Source organism: Camelus bactrianus, chromosome 31 (assembly GCF_048773025.1).
Source record: "Camelus bactrianus isolate YW-2024 breed Bactrian camel chromosome 31, ASM4877302v1, whole genome shotgun sequence".
In the NCBI taxonomy this organism is placed as follows: domain Eukaryota; kingdom Metazoa; phylum Chordata; class Mammalia; order Artiodactyla; family Camelidae; genus Camelus; species Camelus bactrianus.
In genome coordinates, this window is record NC_133569.1 from 14746918 (window position 1) to 14764055 (window position 17138).

The following is a 17138-nucleotide window of genomic DNA, read 5'->3' on the forward strand; positions in this document are numbered from 1 at the left end:
AATGAATAAACCTGATTACCTCCCACCCACCAACAATTCAATAAATATTTTTAAAAACTCCATACGACTAGAGATCACACCAGTTCTTGAGGCAGCAGGAGGCTGTTAAAGTCAGCACCCACCCACTGCCTGTCAATACCTGTTAATTCCCCTCCCCAGCTGGAGCTGGACCAGCTCTTCCCAGAAGCAGAGGTTTGACTCCTGATGTGCCTCAGAAATTAGGATCAGAACTACCTCTAGCAGCTCTTACACACCTGGTGAACGTTGTAGGAGAAACTGGAGGAGCTCAGCACTTACGGGATGTTTGACAGGGTTACCGGAGCTGCAAATCCATCAGCACGGGGGTGGGTAGAGCGTGTGCTTAGCATGCACGAGACCCTGGGTTCAATCCCCAGTACCTCCATTAAAAAAAATAAATCATGTTATTTGTACAGTTTCAGTTAGGATACATTCATAATAACCTCAGTGAAGTTGTGACATTTTCTACTTCCAAGCTGAGTGGAGTAATTGTTTCACACTTTCTCCCAGCTCCTCCATGTACCCACGTGCACTTGCAGCCTCAGCCTCACCCAGGAGCCAGCAGATGTGCTAAATGACCCAAAATGGACCTCAGGGCATCTTCACACTTGGCTTAAGGAGCCTTTGTTAGAAAAGAAAAAGCAATGTTTATTGAAATATTGACATCGATCCCAAACTAGCCATGCTATCACCTGGTCACCTCCGCTCGCTTCCGTAGGTGGTGGGTTTCCCTGGGGGGCCTCCAAACAAGGTGATCGTTGAGGTGACAGCCTCCTCATTCTTCGTGGAGAAGAGGGGCATATTTCTAGTTCAGATTTAGAAGTCTGAGCCAAGGGAGTTCAACCTTTCCCTCTTTTAATATGCATCAGATAGCTGTACTCTGGAGCCTTGCTCCTCGGAATGGTCCATGGCCTAGGAGCCTGCTAGAAACGCAGAATTTGGGGCCAGACCCGAATCTGCATTTGTAGTTTAACAAGACCCCAGGTTGACTCATATGTTCACTAAGCTTTGAGGAACATCTTAAAGCAGTGGTTTTCAAACTGGTCTGATCACTAGCATTTGAACCACAGGGGAACTTGTTAAAAATGAAAGTTTAGGGGCAGCTCCCCAGATCTGAGAAAGTGCAGTCTGGTCCTAGCGTCTGGAACATTGCAGCGGTTCACTGAAGTTTAGGCACCAGCCTTAGAGCTGTGCTTCCAAAACTGCTAGGAATGACCTAGAATGCCTCTAAATGTCTAGTCACCTCCCCTCCCCCTTCACACCCCCACCCCCAGCCCAAGGAGCGGCTCAGGAGAGAAGCGTGGGGCTTCCAGGCAGCTGCTCCAATCAGTTTCACAGAGAAGGGGTGTGTGTGTGCTGCTCTCAGCTAGACCTCCAGAAAGTTCCCCAAATGTGGAGGTCAGGCTCCTGCTCTCACCTGTTCTGTGAGCTGCTTGCTTTAAAGCCCTGGATTCAGATGGGTCAGATACTCCTCCGAGGAAAACTTAGAATATTCCAGGGGAAGCTACACATTAATTATGTAAAAAGCTTGGGGCAGAGGGCGGGACTGCCAGATTTAGTAAATAAAAGGGGCATACCCAATTAGATTTGAATTTCAGAAGTCAATTTTTTTAGTATAAATTTGTTCCGTGCAATATATGGGACATAATACTAAAAAAGTAGTTTATCAGAAATTCAAGTGTAACTGAGCATCCTGTATCTATCCAGCAATTGTAGTGTAGAAACATTTAGAAGGAAGAGGAAATGTTCTTCCAAAGAGCTTAGGAGTGAGCGTGCGAGCTGAGACCTTTATAACGTCACAGCTGGGAGGGCCCTAAGACACAGCCCCCACCACGCAGGAGCTCGCAGGGCCCCGCCGCTCACGGCTGAGCCAGGAGAGAAGTGTCCAGTTCATCCGCTGAGACCAAGGCTCTTTCCACCAGGTGTCCCGTGTCTTACGTGAACTTTGGCAAAACTAATCTTAGATTTAAACACAAATCAACCACCTCCCTTGGAACTGCAAACCAAGTTTTCGTGCTCAAATTACCTAGAAAATCACTGTTGGGTCCAGCTCACAGCTGCGCTCTAAGTGGCAAGTGACTTAGGCTTCAGTGTGGGGACTGGTTCATCCAGGACTGAGTCTGAAATGAACCGACGAACTGAAGCCTCTGTGAACCTGACTCCGTGCACTGTCGTTCAGGAGCAGCGGTGACACCAGGACAACCAGTGTGGGTGCATGTGTAACGGCGCAAACCCGGCGTTCTTGCTGGGACAAACCTCACCTTCAGTGATTTAAGTCACCACACACAGAGCTGCAGCAGAGGAATGGACTATACGTTACACACACCGAGAGCATGGCTTCTAGAAAGTACTTTGACGCCCTACCACAGGGCTTCTCGGCCTGAGGGGCTTTCTCAAACACCCCTAGTGAGGGGCCGTGCCCCCACCCCAACTCGGCGCCCGGAGCCAAGCCGAGACCTGAGACTCAGGGAGTCACTGCTGGGCATAGCACAAAGCTCGCCGGCGCTGGGGGAGGGGGAGGCGGATCACCGTGCTGGGGGACTGCGCTAAGTGCCACGTGGCTCTCAAGCCAATTAGTCACCTTGAAAAACATCTTTCGCTTCTGAGAAACAAACAAAACCCAAAAGCTGAAAATAACCCCTGAATGAACCAAAATTTCTGAATGCCGCTGAGAGAATTAGCCAAGGGTGGAGAGGCTGACAGAGGCCGCACGGGGGCAGTGGGAGCCGTGCAGATGCCCGAGCCACCCCACCTCCATCCAGTGGGACCAGCCGCACATGGCCGGGCGGCCTGGCTGGCTCCGTGGTGGCGGCAGACGCCCCATCCCTAAGTCCCAGACTCTGCTCCCGAGCTCCGTATTCGCCATGCTCATCCAGGCTTCCGAGTGAACTGCCTTTGACAAATGCCGAGTAATTCAATTCTTTATTATAAAAATCTTCTCAAAAGCATCACCCTTAACTGGAAACCGATCTGCTACCATGGGGCCAAAGGCGATTTCCTTCTGAAACCTCAACTCCCTTTAACGAGGAATTAACACCAACACCACCCAGAAGTCAGTTCCCAGCCTGTGTGCAGAAGACCATCTGCATTCTTAGGAAACCTGGGAATACTGCCTAGAACTCGAAACATTCACATCTCTTACATTCAAGTCCACTGAAGGAAACAAAATGATGAGAAAAACAGGAACTGAACAAAGAAAATTCACTTCACTTTCTACTAGGATAGGTATTCAAAGGTTGCTTCAAATTAAATACATTTAATTATAACTCCAGCCCGTGTTCACACCACGCAGTCCCAGGTGCGCCACCTCTGGGCCCTACCGCCCCGACCGCAGCCGCCCCAGGGAGGCCGAGGCGGAGGGGTCCTTTCCTTTCCTCCTTTTCCACTGCGCATCAGTTTCTAAAGGTCCAGGCCCACAGGGTTCTTTCAGGGATTAAAGCACGATGGGAAGAAGCAGGGAAGCCCACATCCATCCCTGAAGAGGTCAGCCCACGTCCCGGAGGATTCGGTCTCCAGACCAACCCCGCCTCAGTGCTCGCCGGTCTGAACGTAGTCCTCTGTGACCTGGGACAGGGCGCTCAGGTACTGCCAGCTCAGGGCCGCCAGGAGCATGACAAATGACAGGTAGATGGGGGAGTAGTGGCTCCGGGAGATGAGCTGGCAATTGGGAAGATTCTGTGTCCTGATCGTGGAGATGATCTGCCTTGTTTTACCAGAACATTGGTCGGAGTCAGGGATTCTCTGATAAATCTGTTAAAGAAAGAGAAAAAAAAAGTGTAAGTCCTTGGAACTTCATAAACATCGGTGTTCACTTCTTACGACACCCTCAGGGGCGAGGCACTTTCTGCCCCTTTCACCAGGGAGAGGCTCGGGGAGCAGAGTCGCTCCCGTGTGTGTCACCCCACGGCCCGTCCAGGCAGCAGGCAGGGAGCCCTTCTGGCCTCTGCCCCGGACCCGCAGAGCTGTAATGTCCCGGAGTCGGACGAGGCGGGAGCAGAGCTACGCGGGGCAGGGAAGTGACACAGCAAAGACGGGCAAAGGCAGCTCAGGAGGGTGAGACAGAATCTGGGGTGCGGGCGGCAGGCAGAGCAGGGCACCGAGTCATCCGAGAGCCCTCCTCACACCCGCACACCTCCGAGCCCTCGGCAAATCCCCAGAATGACTGCCAAACCCAGCCCTGTGCACGCCTACGCCTGCTGCCCAGGTGAGGCCCTTGGTGCCACTCATTTGAGCCTCACCAGCCTCCAAATTGAGCTCCGGCCTCTATGCCTGAACCCTAAAATCCACTCATCTGTTCCCCACAGTCACCAAAGAGACCTAAAACCTGTGTGAGACGGCCTTAGGGGCTCCCCATCCCCCAGAGGGCAAGGCCTGAGCTCCCCCTGCACCTCCCCAGCCTCCCTCTGCACTCTCCCGACAATTGCCTGCTTTGGCTTACTTCCGTGATGCTGCTGCGAGAGTCTGTTCCCTCCCTCGCTCCCACATTTCCCATTGCCAGGAGCGCTCCACCCACATTCCGTCACTGCGCCAACTCTGACCTCACGCCCAAGGCTAGGCTTGGTAATTAGGTCTTCCAGAAAACCTGCCCTGAGCACCCAGGTCGGGCCAAGCGCCCCCAAGCGCCCCCTGCGGTACCCTCTCCCGTCACCCACACCAAGGCCCCACCTGGGTCTCCCTAACTAGACTGCCATCCAGAAGGCACCACATCTTCCTCAGCTTTTCATCTCCCGCCCGGCCCTGGGCCTGGCGCACGGCAGGCCCCCCATCGATGCTGCCCCACTCCTGCTGACAAGCCTCAGTGGTCACTGAGGTGGGAGGTGACAGTGACTTGAGCCCAGCTGGAGGCAGAGAGGACGAAGAGGACGGAGCAGGCATTTAAAAAGTTATTTTCACATTTTTCATTACATAATGAGTGTTTTTTCCCACAAACACGTCTTATATTCTTGCCACCCTCCCTCTAAAAAGCACAGCTACAATTTAATGCAACAAGGAAAAAAAAAGAATGTGCGTATAGAAATATGCTAATGATATCTAATATTATGCCAAAAAGGACGGCTACGGAGGGAAAAACACATGGGGATGAAACTGTAATTTCTTTTCAAAAATTCTAGGTGATGGAATTATGCTCATAAAAACAAGCAATACAGAAATAAAGGAAGTCACACTTCCCTTTCATTGTTCCTCCTCGCTATGCCCATGGAAGCCTATGCATACAAATGCACAAAATGCTGTGTGCGCGTGTTAGCGCCATGACCCACTGCTGAGGCTTTGATACCTCCTGCACCGCCCACACAAGCCCATATATAAACACAAAGTCATATACGTATGTGCTGTATATGACTATATTATTGTGCGTTCATGTATAAATATATATGTGACTATTATGCATATAAAATTTTACATACACAAAATTTACTTTAAAAATAGGTTATAAACATTGTTCTATAATTTGACTTCTTTCACTCACAATTTTTTATGCCCACTTCTTAGTGCTAGAATCTACAAAACAAGGTCAATCGTTTTTAAAACACAACCTGCATGTATGAATACACTGTAACTTCATCGATCCACCCCCAGTGAGGCTGGAGGACAAAATGGTCCAGTAAGCATCTCAGCACAATTTCTGGTCATTTCTGTTCGTAAAGTCCCAGACTCGCTCGGTCAGAGGGGAAGGCACATGAAATTGTGACAAGTATGACAGTGTAAGCGGAACAGGCAGGACGGGGAGGCTCCTGCCGCCGGGGGGGGGGGGGACAGCCCCCAGGTTACCCGGGTTCCACAATTAGGTGAAAGGTCACGCCATCAACCAGAAGACGAGTTTATGACCAAGGTCTGAGCTGGAGCACGTGGTGCACAGGGAATCAGAAAGCTCTTGTGCATCAAGGAAACATGAGAATCAAGAAAGCAGCCAAAGGACAAAAGAGCAGCAGACAGAGACATAAGAGGCTGAACCAGGTCAAGTTCAAGTGTCACAGAAGCCAAGAGAGACTCAAGTGTCCAACAACCCAGTGGAATCAGGGATGAGTGACCAGCGTCGTTAGACTTGTGAACCAGGTGGTCACCAAATCACTTCGGTAAGAAAAGGGCTAATGAAAAGGCAGGAGACAGAAGCTACGGTGAAGCAGGCTGGGAAAACCAAGGGGATAAACAACGTTGTCAGCAGAAGCTTGGCCGTGAAGGAAAGGAGGGCGCGGAGAGGCTGGGAGTCAGGGTGCACACATGCAGACCAGAGGACAGAGCCGTGCAGAGGAGCTCGGGGAGGCGGGCGGGAGGGATGGGAGTGTCACACGAGAGAGGACAAGACGGAAGTGGGTGAGTCCACACAGTGGTGCCACGTCTACAGGCGCCACCGGGCATCCCGTGAGAGGCACGTTCTACTCAGTGCAAGTGAGAAGGACTGAATTCTCACTGGCTCACGGGGGACGCAGACGCTGGGCAGAGGATCACACTCTGAGTCACAAGGATGGATGGGGTCTGAAGTGCATGCGATGTTCCAGACTGAGCCCGGCGGAGGGCCGAACAGGGAGCTCCCCCAGCTCCAGAAAGCTGGCCCTTGCCAAAGAGCTAACTTCGGCAGAGAAGGAAATACAAGTTTCTGGCTGTTTGCCTGAGCATTTGTTTTTGTCCCAAAATAGCTGGTTGAGCTTCTCACCAGCTGACAGGTATCCAGCCTGCCTTCCCGAGGCCCTGAGGGGCAGCTCCCCAACTCGGGGGGTTGGGCGTCGCTCCAACTGGCCCTTTGCACCAGGAGGCCCTGCAGGAGCATCACTGCTGCTACCAGGACTCCAGCAGCCCAAGGAACAAATGTGCTCCTGTCTTACACAAAGGACAGACTTGGTCAGGGAGGAGAAGAAGAATTAACGTCTGGACAACTGCAAACAGCCCGACAATGTGTGGACTTCACACACAGTCTTAGCTTTAAGTCTTAGTGACAAAATGTCCTTAATGCGGACATTAAAACCATGATCACATTCTGATGTAGAAATCTTCAGTGTTTTTCTGAGTCAAATCAACTGAAGTATTAACAGTTCCTCCAAAATACCCTGAGTTTCAGCACAGTGATTAAACAAAATAATGAGTGTCCTAGATCAGAAGTCAGCAAACTTTTTTCTTAAAGGGCCAAAAAACAGTTCCAGCCTTGCAGGCCCCTCGGTTGCAGCTGCTTGTGTCCGAGGGGTCCTGGCTGTGTCCCAATGCAAAGTCCCTTACAGAATCAGGGGGTCAGCCAGCTGCCCACCTCTGCCCTAACTCAAACTGAATCACAACCAGGAGCTAATCCCAGGAAATCACCAAATAAAACCTGAATTTTAATACAGTCATGGAACTGCCTACAATAAGTTTAAAAAGATGGTTTTCTAAAATCAGTGATCAGAATAAAACTGCAAAACTAAAATATTTTCTGAACTACAAACTACACAGAATGTTTCTAATTTATATAAAATGGAGAAACAGTGCCTAAAATGGCACTAGTCAGTTTAGAAAGGGTAATTCAAGCCCTTACACGGTGAACAGTCGAGGCTCTGGTCAGCTGACCTGGGTCCAAGTCATGGCCCAGCCACGGGGCGAGGGCCCCCAGTGTGCTTGATATTAACAGTTCCCACTACCCGGCTGCCCCCACAGGCAGAGAAGCCCTGCGTAAGCGCCGGCAACACGGGGCACCCCAACAACCTGAGTCTTGTCAGCAGCAATTTTGGGGTCAATGGCTGAACGTGTTCACCCAGCCACTAAAAGAATTCTAGGGTTTTTAAAATTTTGATTTCTTATACCTTCTACAGGTGCCTCAGGCAGAAATGCTGAGGTCAAAACTTGTCAGGTGAGGATGGAGAAACACGAGATCGTGCGACATGCAACGGGGATCAGAGGAGATGGTGGCTTTGTAGAATTTTGTTCAGGTGAAACCACCGTTACAAATCACATCCCTCTAGAAGCACAGCCCAGGGACCAGAAGGATTAGAAAATCAGGGACAGTGGTGATCTCTGAGCACGGAGCAGTGAGGAGGGTCTTCTTAAGTTTTCCTCTACTTCTGCCCTATTTCAGTCTGCAATAAGAACACACCCGAGGACCTTGGGTCTCTATGCACCAGATGGCAACAGCCACCCCAGCCCAGGGTAACAGGAATGTCTCCAGACAGGGTGTGGAGAGAAGGGAACCCTCCGACACTGCTGGTGGGAATGCAGTTTGGGGCAGCCACTATGGAAAACAGTATAGAGATTCCTTAAAAATCTAAAAATAGAGTTACCGTATGATCCAACACTCCCACTTCCGGGCATGTATCTGGAGAAGACTCTAATTTGAAAAGATACACCCACCCCAGTGCTCATAGCAGCACTATTTACAATAGCCAAGACATGGAAACAACACCTAAATGTCCATCAACAGATGACTGGATAAGGAAGATGTGGTGTTTATATATACAATGGAATACTACTTGGCCATTTGCAGCAACATGGATGGACCTAGAGATTATCATACTAAGTGAAGTGAGTCAGAGAAAGACAAATTATCGTATCACTTATATGTGGAATCTAAAAAAAAAAAAAAAGAGACACAAATGAACTTATCTACAAACAAGAAATAGACTCACAGACAGAAAACAAACTTATGGTTACCAAAGGGGGAAAGAGGAGAGAGGGATAAATTAGGAGTTTGGGGTTAGCAGAAACACACTACTACATTTAAAGAGATAACAAGGTCCTACTGTACAGCACAGGGAACTATAATCAGTAGCTTGTAATAACGTATAATGAAAAAGAATACATATGTATATGTATAACTGAATCACTTTGCTGTTCACCTGAAACACAACATTGTAAATCAACTATATACTTCAATATAAAATAAAAATAAAAAAGAAACTTAAAATTTTAAATGTCTCCAGACATTGCTAAATGTCCCCCAGGGTTGGGGGTGGGAAGCAGGCAGGACCCCCTCCATTTGAGGAGCACAGCTTCAGAGCCTCATGAGGAGAGTTCTAGCCTCTTAAGAAAAAGTTCTTTGGAACCAACTCATATAGTACACTCTCCAGAGCTGGAGATTCGACCAGAACAAGCATGTTTTGTTTCATAGGCTGGTCTTGGCATTTGAAATGAGATCTACATTAGAAAATTTAGGAACAGCTGCAGCTTGATGGCTTTCCAAAATTCCCCACCATGGTTTCTCAATTGAGGTCCATGACGTGGTGGAAAGTACTGGACTGGGTGTCAGGAAACGCGGCCCAGATCCACCCAGACGCTGCGTTAACGTCCACAAGGCTCAGCCTCTCACTCCTCACCCTGCGACAAGGAGCCTGGTTGGCCTCTAGCTTCATTTTCCAGCTCAAAAGATACAGTTCTCCTTTGGAGCTCCATCCTAAGGCCTGGCTCGTTATCGCCTCTGACCGGGTGCCGGCTGCTCCCGACAGCCAGCCCCCTGTGCACATCCCTCCTAATAAAGGAGACCGAGCCTGTCTCTCTCTGCTGTGACGCTGTGGTCTGTCAGGATCTTCTAATGTCCAAATACGAAGTGTTTAAATAGTGGTGATTAAATAAGAGCCCACACACTGTGCTGTACACCAGAAACTGACACACTGTAATTGCACTTCAATAAAAAAAAAAAAAAAAAAAAAAAAGGACCCACCTCCTCCATGTACTGGTGTATTATAGCTTTGACAGCTGGCATGTTGGTGGCATCCATCATCAGGGTGACTGCTTGCCCTTTCCGAATCTTCACCACCCCTCTGAACACCTGCTGATTATTGTAACAGGCGGCCAAAGTAGCAATGGCCATGACCTACACGTAATGAGGAGAGAGAGAAAACACGAATTCATTTCAAGAAAAAGAGTGAGAAATTACACTGTAGGCAACTGTCATGGAAAGGAAAGCGAATCCTCTGCGGAGTGAGAAAGTGCCAATGAGTACCTAACCCAGGAAACACGCGTGCGGAAAGCACGTCCAGGCCGCTCCCTGTCCCGCTCCTCCCTTCCTCAGCAGCACAGAATCCAGCAGTCTCTGCAGTCTTGAACAATTCTATAGTTTAGTCACAAAAATTCCTTTTTATTTGAAAAATAAAACACAAGCCAATGCAACACTTTCCATGCTGGGGCAATGAGTTGTAAGATCTGAGAAATACATATTCCAAAATATTTGGAAAAGTTTTTCTATTTTGTTTTTCCTTTCGATTTTTCCTACAGTGAACATAATCATTCTAGATTTTAAAAAATAGGATGGGATGGGGTAGGGGAAACAAAAGAAAAAATGTGGTCATTTCCCATGCTCAAAGGTGAATTATCTCTAAGGCACATGGAAACCTAAGTCAGGCGTGCAGATTTTAGTTCCAACGACTGGTCAAGGTTGGTCATTAGAACAAAACCAAACCAAGTTTCCAAACCAGTTAGATCCTATGACTTTCTTCACTGAGTTACAAACTGAAGTACCTGGTAAAGGCATTTAAAAAGTGTAAGCGCCTAGGTCCCCAGGGTCAGGTTCAGTATCCCGAGCCCAGGAAAAGGACAGCAAACACTAGGTGCTTAATTAAGACTTTTTAATAACAGCTTTACCTGCTTTTTACCCAGCACTCCTCATAAATCTGAGCCAAAGCCCTAGATTTAGCTGTAAGGATAAGGATCAAATTAACTGATTTAGAACAGCTGAGGGAAAAAAAGGATTCCAGAAGATTCTGGAAAGGAGCAGACTCAACCTCAAGGCTGGAGCGAGCATGGTGGTTGTGGGGCAAACAGGAGGTGCTGTGAAACAGGCTTGCCTCTAGCAGAAGAAAAAGACACTCAAGTCATCTTAAGGAACCAGATTCCTGAATTCACAAACCAAAACAGTAAATGAAGTCTGTGCACCCCCAGCTAACCACCCCTTCCGCCTCGGCCTCCCATGGACACGAGAACAGGCCGGGTCCATACCTGCGGAATAGCGCAGAAGTTAAACACACTCTGGTTTCTCAGCCGTGAGAGGTAGGTGATGACATCCGGGATGTGGTGCAACGTGTTGGTTATCAGCTCGTTCAGGCACTGTACGGCCACATCAACGTTCTCTGGCTTAGCAAAGTCGCCCAGCTTCTTCACGTACTTGCCCCAAACCTAGACAGATGAGAAGATTAAAAACCATGTGAACACACGCACAAGGGAACAGCGTGCAAGCAATGCGAGAGCATCTTCGTGTGTAAGAACTACGACACACAGGTCAAGCCTTTCTTAGCAAAGATCAAGTCTGTGTTCAGCTCTGTGCAATGGCTCTCGTGCCTACAGCCAAGGTCTAATCACAACCAGGAGTTAAATTAAGCATTTGGAGAAGTGCTTCGGGACAATTAGTGCCTCACGTACTAAGAGGCCTCCTGCTATTCACAAGGCTTCAGTTTCCTCCCGAAAAAACAACCAGATACAACAAAATCAGCTACAACAGCACGACAAGCGAAACATTAAACATTCTCAGGATGGCCAGGCCTCGACATAATTAATGATTAACATCGCACTCCCGCTGCTGGTAAGAATGCTGCTCAGCAAGCACCCGTGAGGGGACCGAGCTGAGCCTCTACTGTGAGAACAGCCCCTCCTTCATCTGGGTGACTCGCACGTGAAATGTCACCCTCAGCCCCAACAGTGTGATTGGTTCGACAATCTTTAATGACATTATTTAGAGTATCCTCTGATGCCAGCAAGTCATTTACTATTATTCTTGGGTATTCCTAAGCTTCTGAAAGAACAACACTTCCTGTAACTTTAGACACTCCCCCAAATACATGACTAGGCCTCAAAGGACCAAGAGATTCTATGGAAAGTTGTATTTGTTATCCATTCTTAATCTGCACCTAAACCCACTCAGATCGATGGTACCCGACCGTTCCGCAGACCCATGAGCTCCCGTGTGTCCATCCACCAGCTTCAACAATCATTGACACTTGGTCGTCTTGTTCCTTCTATACATTCACTGCCTGAGCCCTGGGACTATTTTAAATTAAAGCCTTAATGCGTTGTTTTGTCCACAAATACTTCATTATGAATTTCTAAAATACCAGGCACCTTTCTTGTACATACATCTTCTTACAAGTAAAAGTTAACAATAAACATTTAATACGAATTACCCAGTTAGTGGTTAAATCATCCCACTGTCTAATTTTTTCTCTGTTTGGTTTTTCCCAACAAGGATCCAAACAAGACCGACCTGCTGTGCCTGGCTGATGGCACTCAGGCCTCTGCCGCTGCTGTCATCTCACTCCTCAAAGTGGGCCCAGTCAGAACAGAACCCGGGCTGCTCAGTGTCCGGCTGGCTTCCAGGGGGCTAGTCCACCCCAGCTCCTCCAGGCTTTGCCAGGCCCCTGTGGACTCGCCCCAACGAGGGAAGGAGCACCTCTTCCCGGTCCACCTGCTCTTCTCAGATGGGCCCACCCCACTGTCCAGTGAACACCTGTTGGCTCTTCTGGGGCATCTCCCGTTCTCAGACCTGAGACACCTGCAGTGAGACACCAACCCTGCAGACTCCTACAGGCAGTTTTGTTCGCGGCGATAGTGTTCTGTCTGCACCCCCTTGTGTTTTGAAGTTCCTGGGGACACTCCGTCACTGAGGGCTTTCGCACTTACTCATCGGTTAGGTTTTGGGTATGTCTGTTTCAGTTCTTGGCTGAGTGTTTTTCCATCTTTTCTTTGTGTGAGAATCTGGGAAAATCCAAAAACTTTGCGGCTGCCACCTTCACCGCCATTTTTGCAAAATAAAAAATTCCAGCCAATAAATGCAGACAGGATGACAGGGTTCAGACAGCACCTTTCGGCATCTCCAGTGATGGTGATCATCAGAACGGCAGAGCTACTCACTACCTGTGTGTTTGGTCCTTGCTCCTACAACTCCTAGTAAACAGAGCTAGACTTTTTTAAGAGAAACTGTATCATGAGTTCAATACTGCTATTTCCAATCCCATTCATGATTGTGGGAGTTTTTGCTTAACTTCATTGTTTGCATCTTTTATTTCAGACTAAAAATTTTGGTTCCTAATGATATGAACACAATTAGCTATTGGGGGTGGGGGTTAGATTTATTTACTTATTTATTTATTTAATTTACTTATCTTAATGGAGGTACCGGGGATTGAACCCAGGACCTCGTGCATGCTAAGTGCATGCTCTACCATTAAGCTATACCCTCCCCCCTCACAATTACCTATTTTCTTTATGCCACAAAATTCCTGTAATAGTTTCAGTATCTCAGTATCAGTATTATTATTCACAATGTAACTACTGAAAACATTTACTACTTTTTGGTTTATCCTTCCATTTAAGGTGCACATGCTGTTTGCTATGCACCTGGCTTTTCCCACTTAATAATATAACCTGGAGCTCTTTCCACTGCAGCATCATTCTTTCTGTGCCCCACTGGGGGGATACACCACAGCGCGCACAGCTCTGTATGGGTGGACAGAGGAGTGGTCTGTAAACTGTAGCTCCTGCACACAGTGCTGCGGTCAGTCGCCTCCCCAGCCCTCACCGGCATGCCAGGCTGCCGGTCCTCAGGGGTCAATCCAGAGAACGCTCACCAGCAACGTGGGAGCATCTCTCCCCAGTCTCGCTCAGGGCTTATCAAACTTAAAAGATTTTCTGCTGATCTGACGCAAGAAACGGTACCTCAGGATTCTTTTCTGTCGTTACGCTCTTTGAAGTGACATTTACTAAGCACCCCGTGCTAGAAGTTTCCCACGTCCTCACACCACCGCCCAGCAGGATGAGCTACTCTGTTACAGAAGAGGGAAGCGAGGCGTGTGCAGGGCTGGCGCTCACAGCTGCACATGGCGATGTGCTCATCTGAGAGGCGGGGTGGCCGGCTGGGCAGGATCTGGGCTGGGACCCAGGAGACAGAGATGTCCCTTCCGGGGTGGCCCTGGACTTGCTGGGGGTCCTTATACAAGCCCCTTCCCTCCGCTGAGCCTTGGTGCCAACAGACGGGTCGTAAAGAGCCATTTCTCAACCTGGCTGCACACCAGCTGGTTTCCTGGAGGCTTGAAAAGCTGTGACATCTGAGGTTGGCGAGGTTCAACATGTATTTTCCTTGTTAGGAGTGAGGCTGATCACCTTTTCAGATGTTTAAGGACGCTTTGCATCTTTCTTTCTGTGAACTCACTGTTCTTATCTCTTTGCCCATTTTTCTATTGAGCAGCTGGTCTTTTTCTTAACTTTTAGCTGCTCTCTTTATATTAGAAATATTAACCCTTCATCTGCAGTATAAGTTCCAAATATTTCCTCCACTTTCTCACCTGCCTTTTTTCACTTTAAAAGCACTTGGTTTTAGGAAACCATTTTACGGAAAACAAAAGGTTAACAGCTGAAGTAAAATCAGGAAGTGGTCAGAAGATTCCCTAGCTTTCCTTCTGAATAAAATCCATGTCAAAGCCTTTCCTTTCCTGGTCCATGTTTAATTAAGTCAAAGACCGTGTCTGGTCTCTGCCAAGGAACATCGGGAGTGCGCAGATGCCAATCCAGCATCCTTTCCCCCTTCTCGCCACAGAAGCCGTCTTCCTTGGGGGAAATCCAATCCAAGTGTTGGACAGACATGATCCGGGTCCATACAGAGTACTCAGCCTTCTGGGTAGTAACTGATTAAGGGATGGGCAGAGGAACCAAGCCCTACCAATCAGGTCTTCCTAAGACTCTTCTGTTAAGCTAGGATGTTGTGAGTTATGGGCTGCTACACCCACCACTTGGAGAAAGCCTGTCTGAGAGACAGAAAGGGGCCAGAGCCTTAGCACACACGGTCTGGACCCTGGATGCAGCCAGTCTACCAGAAGCAAACTAAATCTTAACCAACTCTACACGTTTCCCTATGTTGTCTAAGGTAGTTTGATAACGCATTTCTGTCACTTGCAACCAAAAGGGTTTAATGGTTTGTTTTTAGAGAGCATTCAGAAGTAGTTTTCCCCAAATCCCCTGAATCTGTTACCTCTCGAGGCCAAAACTCCCTTCCTTCTCGCTGGTCTTCCAGATAGTCACGAATGATGTTTGTTTTCTGCAGGAACAGGCCCATGGAGTTGGCGCGCTCTGTGTCTTCACCAACTAAGGGGTCTTCAAACTCTGAGGCCGAGAATAGACGGGAAAGGCCAATCCCCACCAGCCCAGCCACGTAGTGACAGTACTGTAAGAGATGATTTTTAAAATACTTTAATAATGAAACTTCTACTAAAATAGAAACGCTAGAGATCATTAGCTACAAAAAAAAAAAAAAAGGTTCTAAACGGAATGTACAAGATTTCATTTTGATTAAAAAAACACAAATGTATACCATGTACACGTAAGGAGTGAAAAACACTCCAACAAGGATGTGCACAGAAGATTCAACAGAAGTGATCCCTGGCTGATCAGAGATTTCCGATCTCTGGCTTCTGTGATTTTTTTTTTTTTAAACTGTATTTTCTACATCTGTACAAAGCATGTGCACTGCTTCTAGAATAAAAGGTTACTGGAAAAATAAATTAGTTCAGTAAACTTTTCATATGCAAAACTGGGAGTGAAGGCCATGAGGGAGTTAGGAATATTCCAGCAGAAACCAGAACACTCAGTACAGTTTAAACTTGAAGACATTCCAAGATGTTGCAATGTCTCAAAATCCTCATTATGCAGAACAGGAAGTATGTTCCTGACGCTGCTTTAAGTACCGTGCACATTCAGTCCTCGCAGACATCTTATGAGGTACATTCTATTATTATCACCACTTTGCAGATGTGGAAACTGAGGCATAAAGAAGTCGATTAACTTGTACAAGATCACTCATCTGGGAAATCAGAGGCCAGGGATTCCCAGCCAAGCTGGCTGACTTCAGAGGCAGGGTTTAACAACTTTGCTAAAACTGCCTTTCTCTCAAGTGAGATCTGAGTAAACATAATTCTTTTTGTTTTTTTTTGTCTTTTGGAGGGGGAGGTAAATTAGGTTTACTTATTTATTAAGTTACATTAATGGAGGTACTGGGGATTGAACCCAGGACCTCATGCATGCTAACCATGTACTCTAACCACTGGGCTATACCCTCCTCCTGAGTAAATGTAATTCTTAACTGTCAAAGAATTTTTTTCCATAAAAGTGGTTTGTCAAAGCTATTCTTCTCAGAAAAGAGTACTGCAAGATAACTAACTCAATGCAATACTCTTTCTTTCAAACGGAAGTGTAGTTGATTTACAATATTAGTTAACACATATTCTTATAAAATGAATGTCCATGAGACAACTGAAGAAGTGAGGAGCAGTTAAAGGTGTCCTCTGGAGCGGACTTAGGCAAGGACCAAAATGTAGAGAATGTCTCTGGTTGAAGGCAATATAAAGCCAAAGACTAACCAAAGGGCACAATGAAATGACAGAGAGCACCTGAAAGCCGTTCCAGGAGAGGAAGAAGCTACAGAGAGTGAAGCTGTGCTGAAGTTTCAGAGCAAAGAGCTATGGACAACTACAAAAAATTTAAAAACTACTAGAAACTTAAAAAACATTAGTATATCCAGAGTGCTGTCCAAGGAAAAGTGTATTTTATGTTAAGATAATAGTCCTTTGGGTAGAAATACTCCTAGAATGGAAGTATTCATTTTTCTCTAAAGTTGATGGAAAAGGAAATCTTTACAAGTACTCCGTTCTATCTGATCAGAACTTCTATTCAGCAACCTGTAATTAAGTTTCACGAACAGATCTGCACGGCAGAAGGGGAAGTCACCGTGCAGATCACTGGTGCCGGTTCCTGGCCAGGAGGAGTTTTAGCTTTAATTTTAAATTCATCCGCTGATATTCCAGCAGCAGTCACAGTCAGGCTAACCTCGGAGGGAGCATGAACCAGAACTTCCAAAGATGCTGTCGTCAAGTTTAAGAGGCCAGACCTCAGACCTATACTCACTCAGTAAATATGCAGCAGTGTCTCTTCCAAGATCCTGACCTAAACACTGTTAGAGCCACAAAATATGTACACAGTTTAGATGCTGAAATTGTCTTTGTTTCCACTGAGCTGATGGGTAAGTCTCCCAAAGGCCATTCCTGTGGAAGACGGGCAGCACCCCTCCTCCTGCCTTGTATTTTGAGTTGAGTTTGGTCCCTGTGGTCAATTACGTCACTCTGTCTAGATTAAGACTCTCCCCAGGCCCCGGCCAGCAGCCTTCACAGCTGCCGGTCAGGAAGCCACTC

General features: G+C 47.4%; 1 protein-coding gene across 2 annotated transcripts in view; it reads right to left on the reverse strand.

Moving 5' to 3' along the window:
• Positions 1-2927: 2927 nt before the first annotated feature.
• FDFT1 (farnesyl-diphosphate farnesyltransferase 1) overlaps positions 2928-17138 on the reverse strand; it is a 30651-nt gene continuing 16440 nt past the window's right edge. For both annotated transcript variants that reach the window (XM_010973192.3, XM_074355673.1), the window contains 4 exons: positions 14927-15118; positions 10909-11085; positions 9635-9787; positions 2928-3768 (listed from right to left, as the gene is read on the reverse strand). In XM_010973192.3, coding sequence (XP_010971494.1) covers positions 3547-3768; positions 9635-9787; positions 10909-11085; positions 14927-15118 — 744 coding nt within the window. In that variant the 3' untranslated portion in view covers positions 2928-3546. The remainder of the gene's footprint in view (positions 3769-9634; positions 9788-10908; positions 11086-14926; positions 15119-17138) is intronic.